The following is a 15,940-nucleotide window of genomic DNA, read 5'->3' as shown; positions in this document are numbered from 1 at the left end:
ATCGTTTATCAGCAATGCATGGAGAAAATCCAGCCATAACGTTTTTTAAGCAAAAGCCTGTCTTGTTCCAGACGCAGATGCACAGCATGAGATTCAAATAAATAATGACGCTAAATAATTCCCGACAATGATGCGCCATCTTACCTTTTTTTTTTCTTTCGAGAGGACATCTTACGCTAGCTTCCTGTCAGGGATGATTAAGTTCACGTACATGAATGAATGGAAGAGAATAAAGCGGCGAAAGCGTCACGGATCCCCAAGATCATCCAGCCGTCGTGCAGAATCTCCCGTTCCACTTGCACGACGGCGTGACGTGATCCGTCATTCCGTAGAAATCGTTGGCAGTGCCAAATGTGGTGGTTGCACATCAGCGCGGCGCAGTGATGGTCTCATTTGTTCGACGCCGTACCCCGCGTCACCCATCAGGCTTTTCAAGTAATTGCTCGTGACACATCCAAGTATCATTCTCTCCATCTCTGCTGTTTAAAAAGCCCCAGCGCACAGCTTCGTCGATTGTCAATCTGCCTGACAATCGTCGAAATTAAATAGTCCAATGATGTCTGCTTTCTCCTCTCAACAACTATTTGCATCCGCAAGAGCACAACAGACTGTCAAAGTTGAGCTTATTGGAAAAACAAAACACGTGATAGAAATATTGCACTGCCATGGTTGGAATTTCAAAAAGCACGTAATGCCTATAAGCAATCTCTCACAAACATACGCAACATCAACCTGGCAGCTGGCAAATCATTGTCATGTTAATTTGGATGTGCTTTATGTATTTCTGTCTCTTTGTGATTATATTTTTCAAGTGATGTTTTGTCACCTTGCCATATTTCCATGTATATATATTTACAAATAATATATATGGCAATTATTCTGTATACATGAAACAAAATGTAACAATATTGTTATTTTTCATTTAACTCCCATTATTGGCCTCTGAACAAGTCACCCCGAATGCACCCGATCTTGTTAGATCTGAGAAGCTAAGTAGAGTTTGTCATGCACAGTGCTGATATGGGCGAGCACCATTCGTGCACAACAGGCTGTGGGGGCTCTGTGGCAAAGCAGCAGAAAGCAGTGCGTCAAGAGTCCAGTGTTATACTGCACACTACCTTATATAGTTCCACATCTATGCTCCACACGTATCAGCAACCTGCACTGACGAGCGTGGTAAAGTGAGGTCAAAACAACCTCCACGGGGGGCTGCATGGCCTGGCGCTGACAGCGTTCAGCGGCGCACTGAGGGCTGCACCGCTGTTGGCAGTGGAGACACAGTTCAGCTGAAAATAAAAGACGAGCTGTACATTCGATTTACTTCATTCCATTACTAGTTTATATACATGGCATTGCCCGGGTCAAAAACATATTTCAAAACTACTCTTAAAAATCTAACAGCAGTGGGGACTGTGGTGGTACCTGCTATGATGACAGCAGTGCATACTGTGGTGGTACCTGCTATGATTGCAGCAGTGTATACTGACTGTGGTAGTACCTGATATGGTTACAGCAGTGCATACCGACTATGGTGGTACCTGCTATCACTACATTAGTACATGCTGACTCTATAGCAGTATTTATCGACTCTATAGCACAAAAGTACTCACCTGACAGAGTGGCGTGGTGAGGCCTAGTCCCGTGCAGAGCCTCCGGCCTCGCCTAGATTGTCCAGCCGGCCGAGGTGACACCTTGGCAGGCAGGGGCTGGGCTGCTACCCCTGACCCCCCTAGCCATGAAACCACGAAAAAATCGCACTCAATCGCTAATTTAACTAATTTTAAGTTGACGGATGTGAAAAAAGAATAGTGCTTGCTCACCGCGGGGCTTACGGCGTGGTACCTGGCTTTTTTTTTTCACGTAAACCTCACCGTTGGAGAGGCAAATCCTTCGCATGCACGCGAACACACACAACAAACCCACAAACAATTTTTTTACCTTTATATATATAGATAGATGTTGGGTTTTTTGAAGAGCGCTATTTTCCAAAATACATTCGAAATTAAGACGTACGTTCATTAGAGGGCTACCACTTTTTATATTTTAGCATCGCAATAAGGCAGTTTTCCTTCAGAGCGTAATGGATTTTTTATGTCTTGATGTACTCATCGAGTAACATTGTCAGAGGCATTTTTATTTTAACTTGATTCGATGCATTTTTGGTCCATTGCGGGCTTATGAACCGATCATTTGGACATCGTCTTCCCTCATCCACTTGCTCCCAAAGGTCCTGCACAGGAAAGATGGCGCAGCCGCTGCGCGACGTCCCCTTGCCGAACGCTTCCCGCCGGATGGCTGCGGGCGGCACGGGGGCCCCAGGGAACCCCTCGTCGCCCAGCGCCGCCAAACGCCTCTACCGAAACCTCTCGGGGAAGTTCCGCAGCAGCAGCTCGTCCTTCGAGGAGGCCTGTGGCAACAGCGGAGGCGGCGGTGGCAGTGGCGGAGGGCGCTCGGACAGAGACCGCCAGCGCAAGTCGTCCACTGTAGGTGCCCCGAGGGGAACCGGCTCTGGGCTCTAGCCCAGTGAAGGCTCTTAGCAAACATATTAGCGCCCTCCACCTTCCCCCAACAGTCCCTCTGAATTGATAAACTCCTCGTGAGATAACAGAAGAGATATAGACGATAGATAGAGATGTAGGGAGAAAAGATAAATGAATACAAACATGCAGATGTAGTGAAATTGGAGAGGAGCGATACAGACACGATAGAGATGAGAGATAGCAATTGCTTTTGTTGTGCGAATAGCTGGTAATGTTATTAGAATTCGAATTTGGGGTGATATTCGATGCACTTCTGTGCAGCTCCGATTATCATGGTTGGCTACAATTCGGTGCGAAAGACGTTCAACATACATGCATACATTTGTTCGTGAATCCGGGTCCTCTTGAGCTGCTTTTTTAGACCGAAGTTTTTTGTTTGGTTTGGTTATGCCGGAGCACCACCACTGCCCTAACCCAATGCCCTATGATGCACACCTGCAATCTGGCGAGCTTGTAGGTGGATCTTGCAGGGATGAGGCCACGCTGTGCTGTAGATGCCCTCCTGCAGGGCAATGTATTGCCATGAGAACCAGCATGATAAGTAGGTTTCTGGCACGAGTTTGAGTATTATTCTCTCATGCTCATTAAAGGGAACTGGCCAAATAACCCAATGCAGGACCCTCCTGAAAACCAGTATTGACACTCAGTAAGGCCTTCCTGGGTAATTACATACAACATATGATGTAACTATGGGACCCTTTCGCCAATATCAAGATATTGAATGATAAAAGAGGCTTTGGCCTTAAAGTCTTTTTGTTATCATTAAACAGATTATGTGTGTGTAACATGGTGCAAATGATCCTGCCATCACCACCGCTTCATTAAACCACACTGACCACGATGGAGATGTGTGGTTGCATAACTGACATGGCATGACTGACTTGGCATGGGGAGGCCTTTATCCACTTTTGGATTGACAAAGGGCTGTGAATTATTAATATTATAAAATGCTGAAGTCCCATTTCCTGTTGGCACTATCTTTATTTACATAGACCTGCGAATGTAAAATGAAATAATGAAATGAAAATGGCACGTGGCCCAATACCCACACGTGTGTGTGTGTGTTATCTCATAAAATGCATTGAAGGTAACCCATAGGGCTCATAAATAAATGAAAAGCTTATTAAACGCACATGAAAGCAGAGCAGTTTCTGAGTTTGGAATAAAAAAACACGTACATAATTTGTCAAACACCTGGAAAACGTGCAGGCATTGGTTAGGGATCAAATGCCCTGCTATGCACAGTTTACTCTATGTGTTCCTAATGCTTCGTTGCAAAATGAAAGAATGTGGGTTAAAATACATCACTCAAAGTAATCCTGAGCATAATTGCCATTCACCAGCAATGGTTCAAGCAAGCCTGACTGATGATAAGACACTGTAATTTGAAAACGGTCCAGAGTTTGTTTCCATTGAATCAATGCTGCTGAAATGATCCACTCCCAGAAGGCTGTGGAGCCAAGGGGTTGTGTCATACTTTAATTTTGTTATGTGGAGATAAAGATATAGCAGAATCAGAATATGTATTTATACTGGAGGAATCTGATGAGCTATAAAGCTCTCTGTCCAGTAGGGGCGGGTCAGAACGTTACAACAACAATATTCTCACAAAATACAAGAAAGGTTTACAAATCACCCAAACACACAAATAAAACGAAACCATCCTCATTTCAGCAGGCAAAGCCCACTGTATTGTCTGCTTACCTATTTGTTGGTTATATTCTCACAATAACAACGATTCTTTTGTGTTTTTACACGGGTGAAGCAGGGAAATGTATCATACAATCATACTACTTGCTACCAAGGAGTGTGCATATATGCAGCTGCGACTGTAAAATTATTATAATTTGATTGTATATCACAATACATTACAAGGTCGCACTCATTACACACAAAGTGGTTGCCACAAAGGAACCACAACACCTTGCTGATCTCGTCAAGGAGCATAAACCATCATGCAAACTCCGGTCATACTCGCAGCAGCCTTTGGCTAACCATCGAACAAAGACTGTCACTGCATCGCGCGCTTTCATAAGTACTTCTGCGGCCATCTGGAACGCTCTTCCTCCCAATATTAGGAAGCCACTGGAGCTATGTGCTTTTAAATCATCTCCATTGACAACTCATTTCTTTAGCACTGCTTTTTTGTTTAGTTTGTTATCCTTCCCCCGCACCTCCGATTAGCGCAGTTGGTTAGGTGTGGTGCAAAAGAAAGTTCAACGTACATACTCAAAACAGTTTCAATGTAATGGCATCAATGTTTTTGACAAATGACCTTCAAAGTTAAGAGAGGAAATAGATGTTTAATTTGATCCATGTAAGGCAAGCACACTTTGAAATGTGGTGGCACATGGAAATTAATGAGAAAAAAGTAAAGGTTTACATAAACTATCGGGGAAACAAACCGTGTTAATGCTTTTTCAACGAGGTTTATAAACAAAACATGTTTTGGTGAAATTCACTCGCTGATAAACACTGCCAATAAACACTGCGGCATTGGAAACACCGGTGTTTTTTGCCCAGCTTAGCCCATGAGCCAAGAGGGGTGGGTGATTGGTACCACTTGGGATGACGAACGCTCCCAGTACTCACAAATGGGCAGTATTCACCGCTGACAGTCTCCGCCAAGGTTAGCGTATATAATTTCAGTTTTATGTACGTACAATTTTCTATTTATTTTCATATTATATTCTTGGTTCTTTCGGTAAAGTCACGTAGAAGGGAAATAATTAAATAATTATGAATATTTTGTATTTCCCTTCTATGTGACTTTACCGAAAGAGCCAAGAATATGAATCTCTGCAGTCACGAAAGCTTTAAATACAAATTTTATTTTCATATTGCCTACATGTTTCAAATAATCATTTATTTTTCTCTCCAAAAGGATGTTCACTATCAATAATACGACAATACTTTTCTTGAATGACCTTTGCTCATAAATGCTATTATAGTAACCTTGCTTTCATCCATATTTTTTATCTCATGATAATATTATTCGACAAAATCATAATTCGCTTTTGCCACCCTTTGTGGTACCAATAAGAAATGTTTGGGTCAATGGCTCGTGGACCAGCTGTGCACTGCTATCGTGAAATATAAGTGGAGACCCCCTCTGCGTTATGGGACCTCTGGAAGATGTACCAACAAAATGGTGATAAATGATCACTCAGCATTTTACGAAACATCAACTCAAGGCTACAACTAATGCTCGCCATTCGTCAAGATGTTTCACACACATTGTGCTGCTCCTTAAAGATGCAACGATGCAACGGTGAAAAAGTCGTGCAGAAAGTTTAACAAACATTCGGTGGAACAAACAAATCAATTCACGTCTGTTGCTAGTCGAATGGTTCTCACGCGTTATACGTTACGGCTGCCGTAAGCCAACATCATTTTGGGCGCATCGCACACCTGCACGTGTTTTCTAAAATTCTCGCGGGGGGTGTCTGTGCACTGGGGGTTGCAGGGCTTGTCATGCGTCGAGGCAATGTTTGAGGCGGTGGAGCATCAGGACATGGACACGGTGCAGGGCCTGCTGTCCCGCCATTCGGCCGAGGAGCTTGACCTCAGCTCGCCCAACAGCGACGGCCTCACGCCTCTCGACATTGCGGTCATGACCAACAACGTGCCCATCGCCCGCATGCTGCTGACGGCCGGAGCTCACGAGAGCCCCGAGTGTGAGTTGAGCCTCCTGCTAGCCCACGGGCCCAATGTTCATGCACGCTCATACACAACTAAAAACGAAACCTGGCCGTTCGCCAGATGATGCTAGTTGTAATTACTGGTGAAACGTTGTAAATGTTGTGGATTTGCTCTCCCAACACACCGGTGTGCTGTACAAGTAACGAATTGGCATGTTCTGTCTACGTGACAAACCTTACAAATTGGCTGTGTCGGGTGGTGGCGGGTTTAACGACACATTTATATTTACGTGATCTAACCCAAAAACTTCTATTATGGATGATATTGGTCAGAAAAGCCTACGTGTTAAACTAACTGATAATGAATCAGGCGACGTGCCAGTTGTTTTTCTACTAATTTATTCTGTTGTAATGCTGCCGTGCTGCAATGGTGAGCATACTCAACTTGCAATTCGGCCTGATAGTTAAAAGAATATCAATCTGCCGGGTCCCTGTCCTGCAAGAGGTATAAATGTGTACACCCGAGTAGATCAGTATGGGTATGCCCACCCCTTCCGAGACATCTGGTCAGCATGGAAAGTAGGCCAAGGATCACATCGAGGAGCTCTCTGCAGCGTTCTCCAGTGGACGCTAGCAGTGGCGTGATTTTCAAGAAGATAACCCTCGCGAATATCGAGGCCTTACCATATCATTCTACACCTGCACATCGTGTGCATTTGGCGATATTCCACAGGGCAACCGAAAGGATATTTAAATTACCTTGCGCAATTTGCCTAATCGTGCGTTAATCTTGTGCCTGTGATGCGGCCACCAATGCTGCAAGAAAGTAGCCTTCATTCAGTATTTCATGCACGTGAAATATGCTGATGTGTTTCAGAGCTTCTGTATTCATACGGCATTCGCAGGTTTGTTTAAAATTACTTACAATTATTGGTGGGATGCAATGCCGATGTTATGCCCGAGGCATACATTGACGTGTAATAACAATGAGAAGGTGTTGATAATGTGTACTCATATGGTTACTAAGCAGCTCACTCGTTTGACTTTATGTTGGTGTGAATAAAAACATCAGGTCAAGGTGTTCCATTGCAATGTCAGTTACAGAAGAACCCTAAGGGCCCTGGCATAATTTGCTCAAATGTGTTTTTTGGTGGTTTTTTTTCGTAAACTCAACATTTTGCTGAGTGCTTACGTCTGCGTGAAATACCATGCCAGATGTATATTTTCAATGCTGCCAATATCCTAGTCATCTCTTCTTTTAATGCTCAGCCAGCACCACACATCGGCATTCCAAAGGTGTATTATCATTGCGTGCAACTATATCTGACAAGTAAACGACTTAATAAATGGTGTACTGGGAGGAGAAAAAAAAATAACCTCTGGGTATTCAAGATACAAACGTGCGCACGGAATTTAGCCAAAGCACTTACTTCTAAATGCAAAAGAAGATGGTCTAGAATAGTTATAGATTGGCAGCTGAGGAATGCGACGCGTCCAGGAGTACGTCCCGACACGGGAGGCGGATGAAATCTGGCCACGGGCAGGCAGGCGCTGTGGGTGGACTGTTGCTACATCACAGAACATGCGATAGTTGACAACAACTTGGGGTGGCGGTCGTCCGGCAGTAGGTGACCGTTGATTACAACGCATCGCGAAACTCGCTGCCCTTGGAGGTTTGGAATAATCAGTCATTGAAGACCACAACCTGTTGAAAAGGCCTCTCTCTGTCTCGTTCTCTATCTTGTCTCCCTGAGGCCTTCTCTCCCCCTATTGTTTCGCCTATTTCCCTTCTTTATACACACGGGACTCTGAAATCCTCCTGATTTCTCCACAACACACTGGTGTGCTGTACTCGTAACAAATTGGCATGTTTTGTTTACGTGACAAACCTTAATAATTGGCTGTGTCGGGTGGTGGCAGCTTTAACGATGCTTTTATATTTACACGATCTAACCCCAAAACCTCTATTATGGATAAAATATTGGTCGTGAAAGCCTCCGTTTTAAACTGATGTAAATAGTTTAAGGGCGCCTTATGAATCTACATTATTATTGTTATGTCCATAGCCCGTCTTTGCGTTATTGCACCTGAATTTTACGTGACTTGTGTTTCGTATGAATAGGCGCTAACGCGTGTTCTCACCGCAGTACGAGAGCAGTGCGCACGTGTCCTTGCGCCTGGCCGACGATCGGAGTCAAAGGTCGTGTGGGCAACATTAGTGAAATCATGTCGCTGTTAACGCGCGCGAGCCGACTCAGCGGTGTGACACGCACTCGCTAAGCACACAACTGCCGCGCGTTGGAGTTCAACGGTCGCGGTCGTGTCAATAATCCCGCAGCTCGACTGTGTCCGAAAGCGTTGCATGAAAATTACGGTGCCGGATCGCAATGGGCGTAACAATTCAACCGCCTGGCGATTTCACTAAATTGTCATAAATCAGTCTCACGATGTTATTCCAAGAATCTTATTTTTGTTGACTTCATAATGATGGCGAATCTAGCATCCTCTCGTGGCTAGATGATCGATGTAAGCCCATTACGTGCAAAGCATATTGAAAAACATCGATTTATGCGCACGTGATTGAATGCATGTATTGTTAGGGGAAGCATGTATTTTCATCTGTAAATTTGTGTATTGAATCATGACAATTCGTCTAATTCCTGGCAGGGTGCTGAGGATTGATTGTTACACCCCTGGGTGTGTGATGAAGGTGCTGATCATTGCGAGGTGTCACGCGCAATACGAGTTGATTATCATAAAACTGCCCAATTCAATCCTCTGGGTGCCACAACAGGTCTCCGTGCTGCCCGCCCCTTGCCAACCTCAGCCACATCCACTTTGACATGGCCTCGCCCACTCAATCACTACCCCTGTCCACCGAGAGAGTACCCCCCCGCCTCTCTGCCATTGACCCCAACAAGAACAACAGCCATTCGCCACTAAGTGGCGGTGATGTCACAATGGCGCTTGTACCAGGCTAGGTGACCCCACCTGCAGCTCATAGGCACCCTCCTAGCCCTCTGACAACCACCGCCCTTTTGTCATGTAACCCCACCCATTTTAAATCTGAAAAATGAAAAATCTCCAAATGCTCTGCAAAACCAAGACTGTCCCGACCAAATCATGGGATTTAAGGACCTTGTTTTAACAATCGACAAATTTCAAGTGCACCAAATAATTTCCATGCAGGGTTACCTGCTCGTTCCCCCACCAGCTCATAGATGATACACGTCGCAATATACCGCGTGCAGCCTTGCAGCCTTGCACCCGGTATACAAATGTTGGACTTACATTCTGTTCTAAACAAGCATGCATTGTTACCTTCCAGTGGTGAGTGCAGCACGATGTGAGATTATTGTGAGCTGTGATAATTCGTTTCGAATCTGTCATCGGTTGTACAGTTTAATTAGTCAGCCGGTGTTCCCACTTAGTTGCTGTTGATTTTTAAGTTTTTGTGACAATTTAGTAATGTATCTCCCCTACGTACCATCACTTTGCACGAGTTTAATTTCACAAATGAGCTCGATTTCACCACTTAATTAAGCAGTTGAGAAAACAATCAGTCATAAGTTCGCTCGTGGTTAACACCGTTTTACTGTTACTCCATGAAGTTAGCCGCGTGTATAACAAGCACATTCTGTGTTTTGTAAACTGTAAAAAAAAACAACCAATTTGTCTCCTAAAAAATAGCGTCTTTCGTTACGATAATGTGAACTCGACGTGGTGTTAAAGGGCTGTGTGCTTACACCTCATTTGATTCTCCTCTCGGTGCCTGGAATAACTTGGGTACTGTACAAGTCTTCAGCACTTGCACACCAAACGAAGTAGCAACGTCCACGCTGTCAAATACAATCAACCCGCGCCGCTGTACGACTGGGCAACCCACGGTGCGCAGCCTTGCCAGCATTCACTTGCTGTCTCGTGAAGTTTCAATGAAAGTGGCTTCGCACGCGAAACACTTCACATATCCTTCGCTGGTTAACGCTTCCTCAGACCGCTTGCACTTGGTGCAAGGGCCTGCGTGAGAGGGAACTCTGGAGAGGATCGTTTGTTGATCTATTCCTCCACGCTTACCATATTTGCTTGGAATATTTGTTGTGTTTCTGACGTCTCCCCAATTCTGTACGATGCTTTTATGAACCCATACCATCCTCTGAATATTGTTTTGCTTGCGTTGACGTCAGTGTATATTTATTAAATGTATTACATTCACAGTTGGGTGAGATCTGCTACACGGCCACCAGCTGCGATGGGAAACTCATTGGAAATAGTTGTTAACATCTACTTGGGTCCTTGCCCAAGATCCACCATTTAGCATTTGAGGCTTGGGAATACGAAAGATAGTATGTGTGCCACTGCGCTTCCATTAGCAGACGTTTCAGCAGTTGCCGAGGATAATTGTAACTTCATATACCTAAGCAGAAAATGCCTGTGCAATAGTGAAGCATTCAAGTTTTTATATCACAGCAACATGAGTCAAAAATAATTCCACGTGTATAAAAGAGGTGATGGGAACTTTATTTTCATCTTATCACACTGTGGCCCTTTTTAATGAAGAATACCTAGACGTCTGAATCGTTTGTTGTTATTTTCCCTTTTTTATAAGGTCCATGTTTGCAATGAAAGGAGTCCCGTTTCGAAATAATTTTACAGACGTTTATAAATCTACTGTTGAACGAAGGCCTCGCCTACGCCGTGGACCGTAACTTCACCGTGTTGGTCAGTTTGAGTTGGTAGACGTTGAGGCTGGGAGGAATTGTGATGGAGGTTGAGAACCAGTTTGGATATCGCTCGAACACTGGCGTTAGCTGCGGCCCCGACTAAAACTTAAAACTCCTAAAGTACTTTTTATTTTACCAGGTAAGGCCCACTGAGCTGTGTAGCTCTTTCTAAAGCGACCTGGCCGCCACAAATGATAGCTCAACGAAGTGGCTTACCACGTGGAAATGTATAGTAGCAGTCAAATACTTAAGATGCTCAGTTCAAAGTGTAGTGTACTAACCATCAGGGTCACTGCTCAACCCCACCTTGTATAGCCAAAACACAATTGCGCCAAAGCCTCTTTTATACACGTGGAATTATTTTTGACTTATGTTGCTGTGATATAAAAACTTTAATGCTTTACTATTGCACAGGCATTTTCTGCTTAGGTATATGAATTTACAATTATCATCGGCAACTGCTGAAACGTCTGCTAATGGAAGCGCAGTGGCACGCATACTATCTTCCGTATTCCCAAGCCTCAAATGCTAAATGGTGGATCTTGGGCAAGGACCCAAGTAGATATTAACAACTATTTCCAATGAGTTTCCCTTCGCAGCTGGTGGCCGTGTAGCAGATCTCACCCAAACTGTGAATGTAATACATTTAATAAATATACACTGACGTCAACGCAGCCAGGAGCCCATCATCTGGTTTTTGGCCAGGTGAGAGCCCACTTAGACGGTAAGTCTATTAAGCAATGGAAGTCTGGAGTAGAAAAACGTTGAATTTGATGTATTACGGGATACAAACAAGGGTTAGAATGCTAAGGCGATGGGCTGGGTGATTTGTTGATCAGATTCCCTAGATACCACTGCTTAATTCTTGGGTTCGAATCTGGGCAGCCACTCGCAATTAAATTAGATTATTAAGTGTAGCAAGTTCATGGTTTCGAAAAACTAAATAAATATCGGGTTTGCACAAATTGCTAAATTTCAGCTCTTAAAATAAAAAAATATCAGTGTTACTGTCATGCATAAGACAATATCATGGTGAAGAATACAGGAAATATATAGACCCCTTCTGTTTTCAAGATAAAAAGGTCACCTGGAAGATTTTTCAGAAGTCCTGCGAACAATCTCTTCAGCAGCAGTTCTCTGACATGAGGGGCATACTGCACTGTGGGATTTCTGAATGAATTCTTCATGCCATGTTATTACACAAATTTCACAGTTGGAATAACTGTGGATAGAAGACAAACAAAATGAAAATGCTCTACAAGACATGTGCAAACAAATAAAAAAAGATAGAATTGTGCCAAAACTAACTTTTTACAATATGTAACAATGATCTTAAATAAATTTTATATTAATATTATTATTATCATTCAATCTATTGCCCTTCTGGATGAAGGCCTAACATATTCAGCCAAGAGTAACAATAGCCAGTACATCTGCAATCACTCAAAATAAATAATCCTTCATTTATCCAATAAAGTCTCATTGAGTCTCCAGACTATTTTTCAGAAGGATGCCCTGTTCAAATGGAGTCTTCTTAAATTGCCTCTTAATTATCCCATCTTCACATCGACTCTTTTCTTAACCCCGTTTCATTTCCCCACCTTCAAACTCTCCTCTATAACGGCGCAGCGGTGAGCATTGTTTTGTGACCTGTGATTGGCTAACTGGCCCTCTGTCTGACTAAATTTGCCTGCCCCCTCCCCCGTCCCCCATTTGCTGCACAGTTGTGAGCACCGGCAAGCGGCTGGCGCTCTTGGCAGGGCTGGTGGAGGACGCGGAGCGGCGAGCGGACGAGCTGATGGCCGCGCTGGCCAGCGAGCCGGCCTCGGCCGAGGCCACCGAGTGGCAGAAGCAGCTCCGAGCCTGGGAGTGGAGGCAGCGGCTTTTCCGGCGAATGGTGTCCGGCATTCAACATGCATGTATGCTCACACACAACAACAATGACAACAGCGGCCGTTCGCTACTAAGTGGCAGTGACCTCATCATGGTGCTTGTGCCAGACTAGGTGCACTTTTGAGGCCACGCGAAGTGTCGAAGGCAGGAGGTCACGGAACAGACCCAGGAATCAGAGTTGTGTTCGAACCCACGACCTCCTGCGTACCAGGCGGGGGAGATAACATCTCGCCAGCATACTGTAGGGAGTTTGATGTGATTAAGACACTGAAATACAATTGTGGTGATTTAGGTTAACTACCTGGCCCTACTTGGCCACTGACGATGAATTTATTTTTACGTGCTCTTCACTACATGAATATTTGCTGATAATCTTTGTCTCAACATATCCTGTTGAACCATTTTAATCCCTGAATAAACAAACCGCTTTTACATATCAAATCAAAACTGTCACAAAAATCTATAATATAGGTTTTTGGGTTAGATCGCATGAATATAATGTGTCATTAAACCCGCCACCATCTGTCACAGCCAAATATTGAGGTTTGTCACATAAACAGAACATGCCAATTCACTACTAGTACAGCACATCGGTGTGTTGGAGAGTATGAACCCACAACATTTACAATTCGAGTACCGTAACGTTTCGACAGTAGTTAGAACAAGCATCATCAGGCGACAGCCAGAGTTGTGGAGAAATCCTCCTGTTTCTGTAGGTTTAATGAAACATTTCCATTTACGCGATTTAACCTCAAAACCTCTATTATGGATAATATTGGAAGCGACAGCCTACGTGTTAAGCTATCACGACAATTTACTTAAATACTCTAACAGCACACACAAATACAACGTTTTAAATGCAGTAACTATGTGAATAATGGCTCATCCATGAGTATTATAAACGTTTTATTTCCTTCATAATTAAGAATTTACACAATGACACGATTGCTCATGAAAGCCTCTGTGTTAAAATGGTATCCCCTTATTCCCATACACTCACTTTTGTTCTCATACATTGGCCCAAACATTGCATTTGACACTTTCTAATGTAACACGCGTTCACGGACATATTCCTCAGTGATTGCTTATCTTGCAATGTCATTGTGCATTGCTATGGAGGTGATATTGCTCTCAGCATCAATTATGAAAATTGCCATATCAAGTTGTGTGTTACGTCAATGAAAATTACGTCAGCTTCACAGCAATGTCTACGCATTCTACAGGACACAGGGCTGTCTGCATTCATTCACATTCAGCATCACACCCCCTGGCTTTTCACAAACAAACAATGTTCTTAAACAAATGTCCATTATATATTTTTTTATGTTTTGTTAGTCTTAGAGCAGCAAAAGTTTTTGAGCACTCAGTGACTGTCATCTAAAATTGAAAGCTGAAAGAAGATTTAATGCAAAAAAGTAAACGGCTTTGTCACATTTCCCAGGACCTTGATCAGAATTCACTGAGCGGCAGAGGGTCGTTTCCGTTATGTAGATCCATGGTTCACCTCCGTGAGTCCAGCCCTCGCGGCGCGGCGCTTGTACCCATGCGGAATAGGCACGTAGCTTCCCAACTCTCTCTCCTTGGCAAGGTCGCAGCAGTGGAGACAACGTTTTCACATGTGGTTTCCAACGCCGCCTGATTGCCTTGCGTGCAAGGCCCTGCTGTGCCCTGGCTCGGCAGGTGGTGACTGATGCATGCAACACTCCAACTATAGTGCACAGCAAGCCTTAACCCTCTCGCCTCTGAGTGTGTGCGTGTGAGCGTGTGTGTGTGTCACATTTTGGGGAGTGGTAGTGAAGCGGTTAGCGCACTGGACTACGAACCCGGCGACCCAAGTTCGATTCCTGCTCACGGCCACCAGCACCAGTGACAATTATCTGAACCGGTCCTGGGCCTGCCCTAGGTCAACTTAGCCTCAAATGAGTACCTGATGCGTAAACATCGCCAATATGGAGACAAAGGCGGCCGGGCTTGGTGCTGGCCACCCACCCCTTCGTGCCAGCCTTCATAGGTGCTCGCTAACAGCACTTGCCCCAAGAGTTTGTTCGGGCTATAGGGGGCACCTTTGTTTGTGTGTGCCACATTGTACCTCTCCGATGTGTTTCCGGGTTGTTCGACATGATGTCCGACGTTTTGCTCAACGTGCTGACAGCTTCTTCAGGAAATGAATCACAAGCTCCCCCGGCACATATGGGAGCGAAATGCCCGGACATCGTGCTGAACAACACGTGGTACGACCCGCAAACACATCGGAGAGCTGTACTGGAAAAAAAATCCGTTCAGATGAAACAGCTAGTTTCTGTACAGGACAAAGCTATAGCATTACCTGCAGTTGTGTTTTCAATTTTGGAATAAAGAAGGCATTGAAATGGCAGGCACAGCAGAGTGAGCCATTGGCTGCCAGTGTATTGTGCTATGATTGCAGCTACCCAGGCTCAACCACTAGCTACGGCAATGGGTAGGACCGTGGCGTTTGTGCAGTTTAATTGATTAACGTTTAATCATACACTCGTGATACCCGCATTGAATTATGCTTTGAGAATCAATTATTCAAAGCGTATGCAAATTTTGCCTCGTGGAGTGGATGGATGAAAGGGAAAAAAATGAAACAAAGGAGTCGGAGAGAAATCGACAAATGAACATGATTCTTGGGTTAAATCGCAACCCCAAATCGTGACAATTCGGTAAGGTGTTGGGGGTCAAAGATGAGGGCACATTGTTCTATGCCTACAAACCATGCATGTTGTTGGCTCAAGCTTTGTTACAGTGTGGATAACATTGGCTTTAGCGAGACCAAGCTGGTCTCACTAAAGCCAATGAATCATGCCAACCTTATTAGACACTCATTTACAACACTTGCCCCGATAGTGTGTTGTGGCTATACCGGGGATCTTTGTCTGTGTATGTACGGTGTGCATATGTCTGCGTGTCTTTTTAAGTCCATGCCCATGGGAGCGGTAGTGTAGAGGTTAGCGCGCTGCCCTGCGAACCTGAAATCCCGACTTCGATTCCCGCTAACGGGCCAACATCGGTGACGAATGCCTGAACCGGTTCTGGGCCTCCCCTAGGTCAACTCGGCCTTAAATGAGTCATCCGTGTGCGGTGCGCAATAACCGTCAGTATTGGGGAGAAAAATGCGGTCGGG

General features: G+C 44.5%; 1 protein-coding gene across 7 annotated transcripts in view; it reads left to right on the top strand.

The window, feature by feature from the left end:
* Nucleotides 1–15,940, top strand: part of LOC133353469 (ankyrin repeat and fibronectin type-III domain-containing protein 1-like) — a 289,388-nt gene that overhangs the window by 218,541 nt on the left and 54,907 nt on the right. For all 7 annotated transcript variants that reach the window (XM_061569738.1, XM_061569737.1, XM_061569736.1 and 4 more), the window contains 3 exons: nucleotides 2,228–2,483; nucleotides 6,007–6,217; nucleotides 12,627–12,821. In XM_061569738.1, the coding sequence (XP_061425722.1) occupies nucleotides 2,228–2,483; nucleotides 6,007–6,217; nucleotides 12,627–12,821 (662 nt within the window). The remainder of the gene's footprint in view (nucleotides 1–2,227; nucleotides 2,484–6,006; nucleotides 6,218–12,626; nucleotides 12,822–15,940) is intronic.

This window comes from Lethenteron reissneri, chromosome 44 (genome assembly GCF_015708825.2).
Source record: "Lethenteron reissneri isolate LAM-NWPU_2019-01 chromosome 44, ASM1570882v1, whole genome shotgun sequence".
NCBI lineage: Eukaryota > Metazoa > Chordata > Hyperoartia > Petromyzontiformes > Petromyzontidae > Lethenteron > Lethenteron reissneri.
The sequence above is the reverse complement of the archived record's forward strand: the minus strand, read 5'-3'. Positions and strand labels throughout refer to the sequence as shown.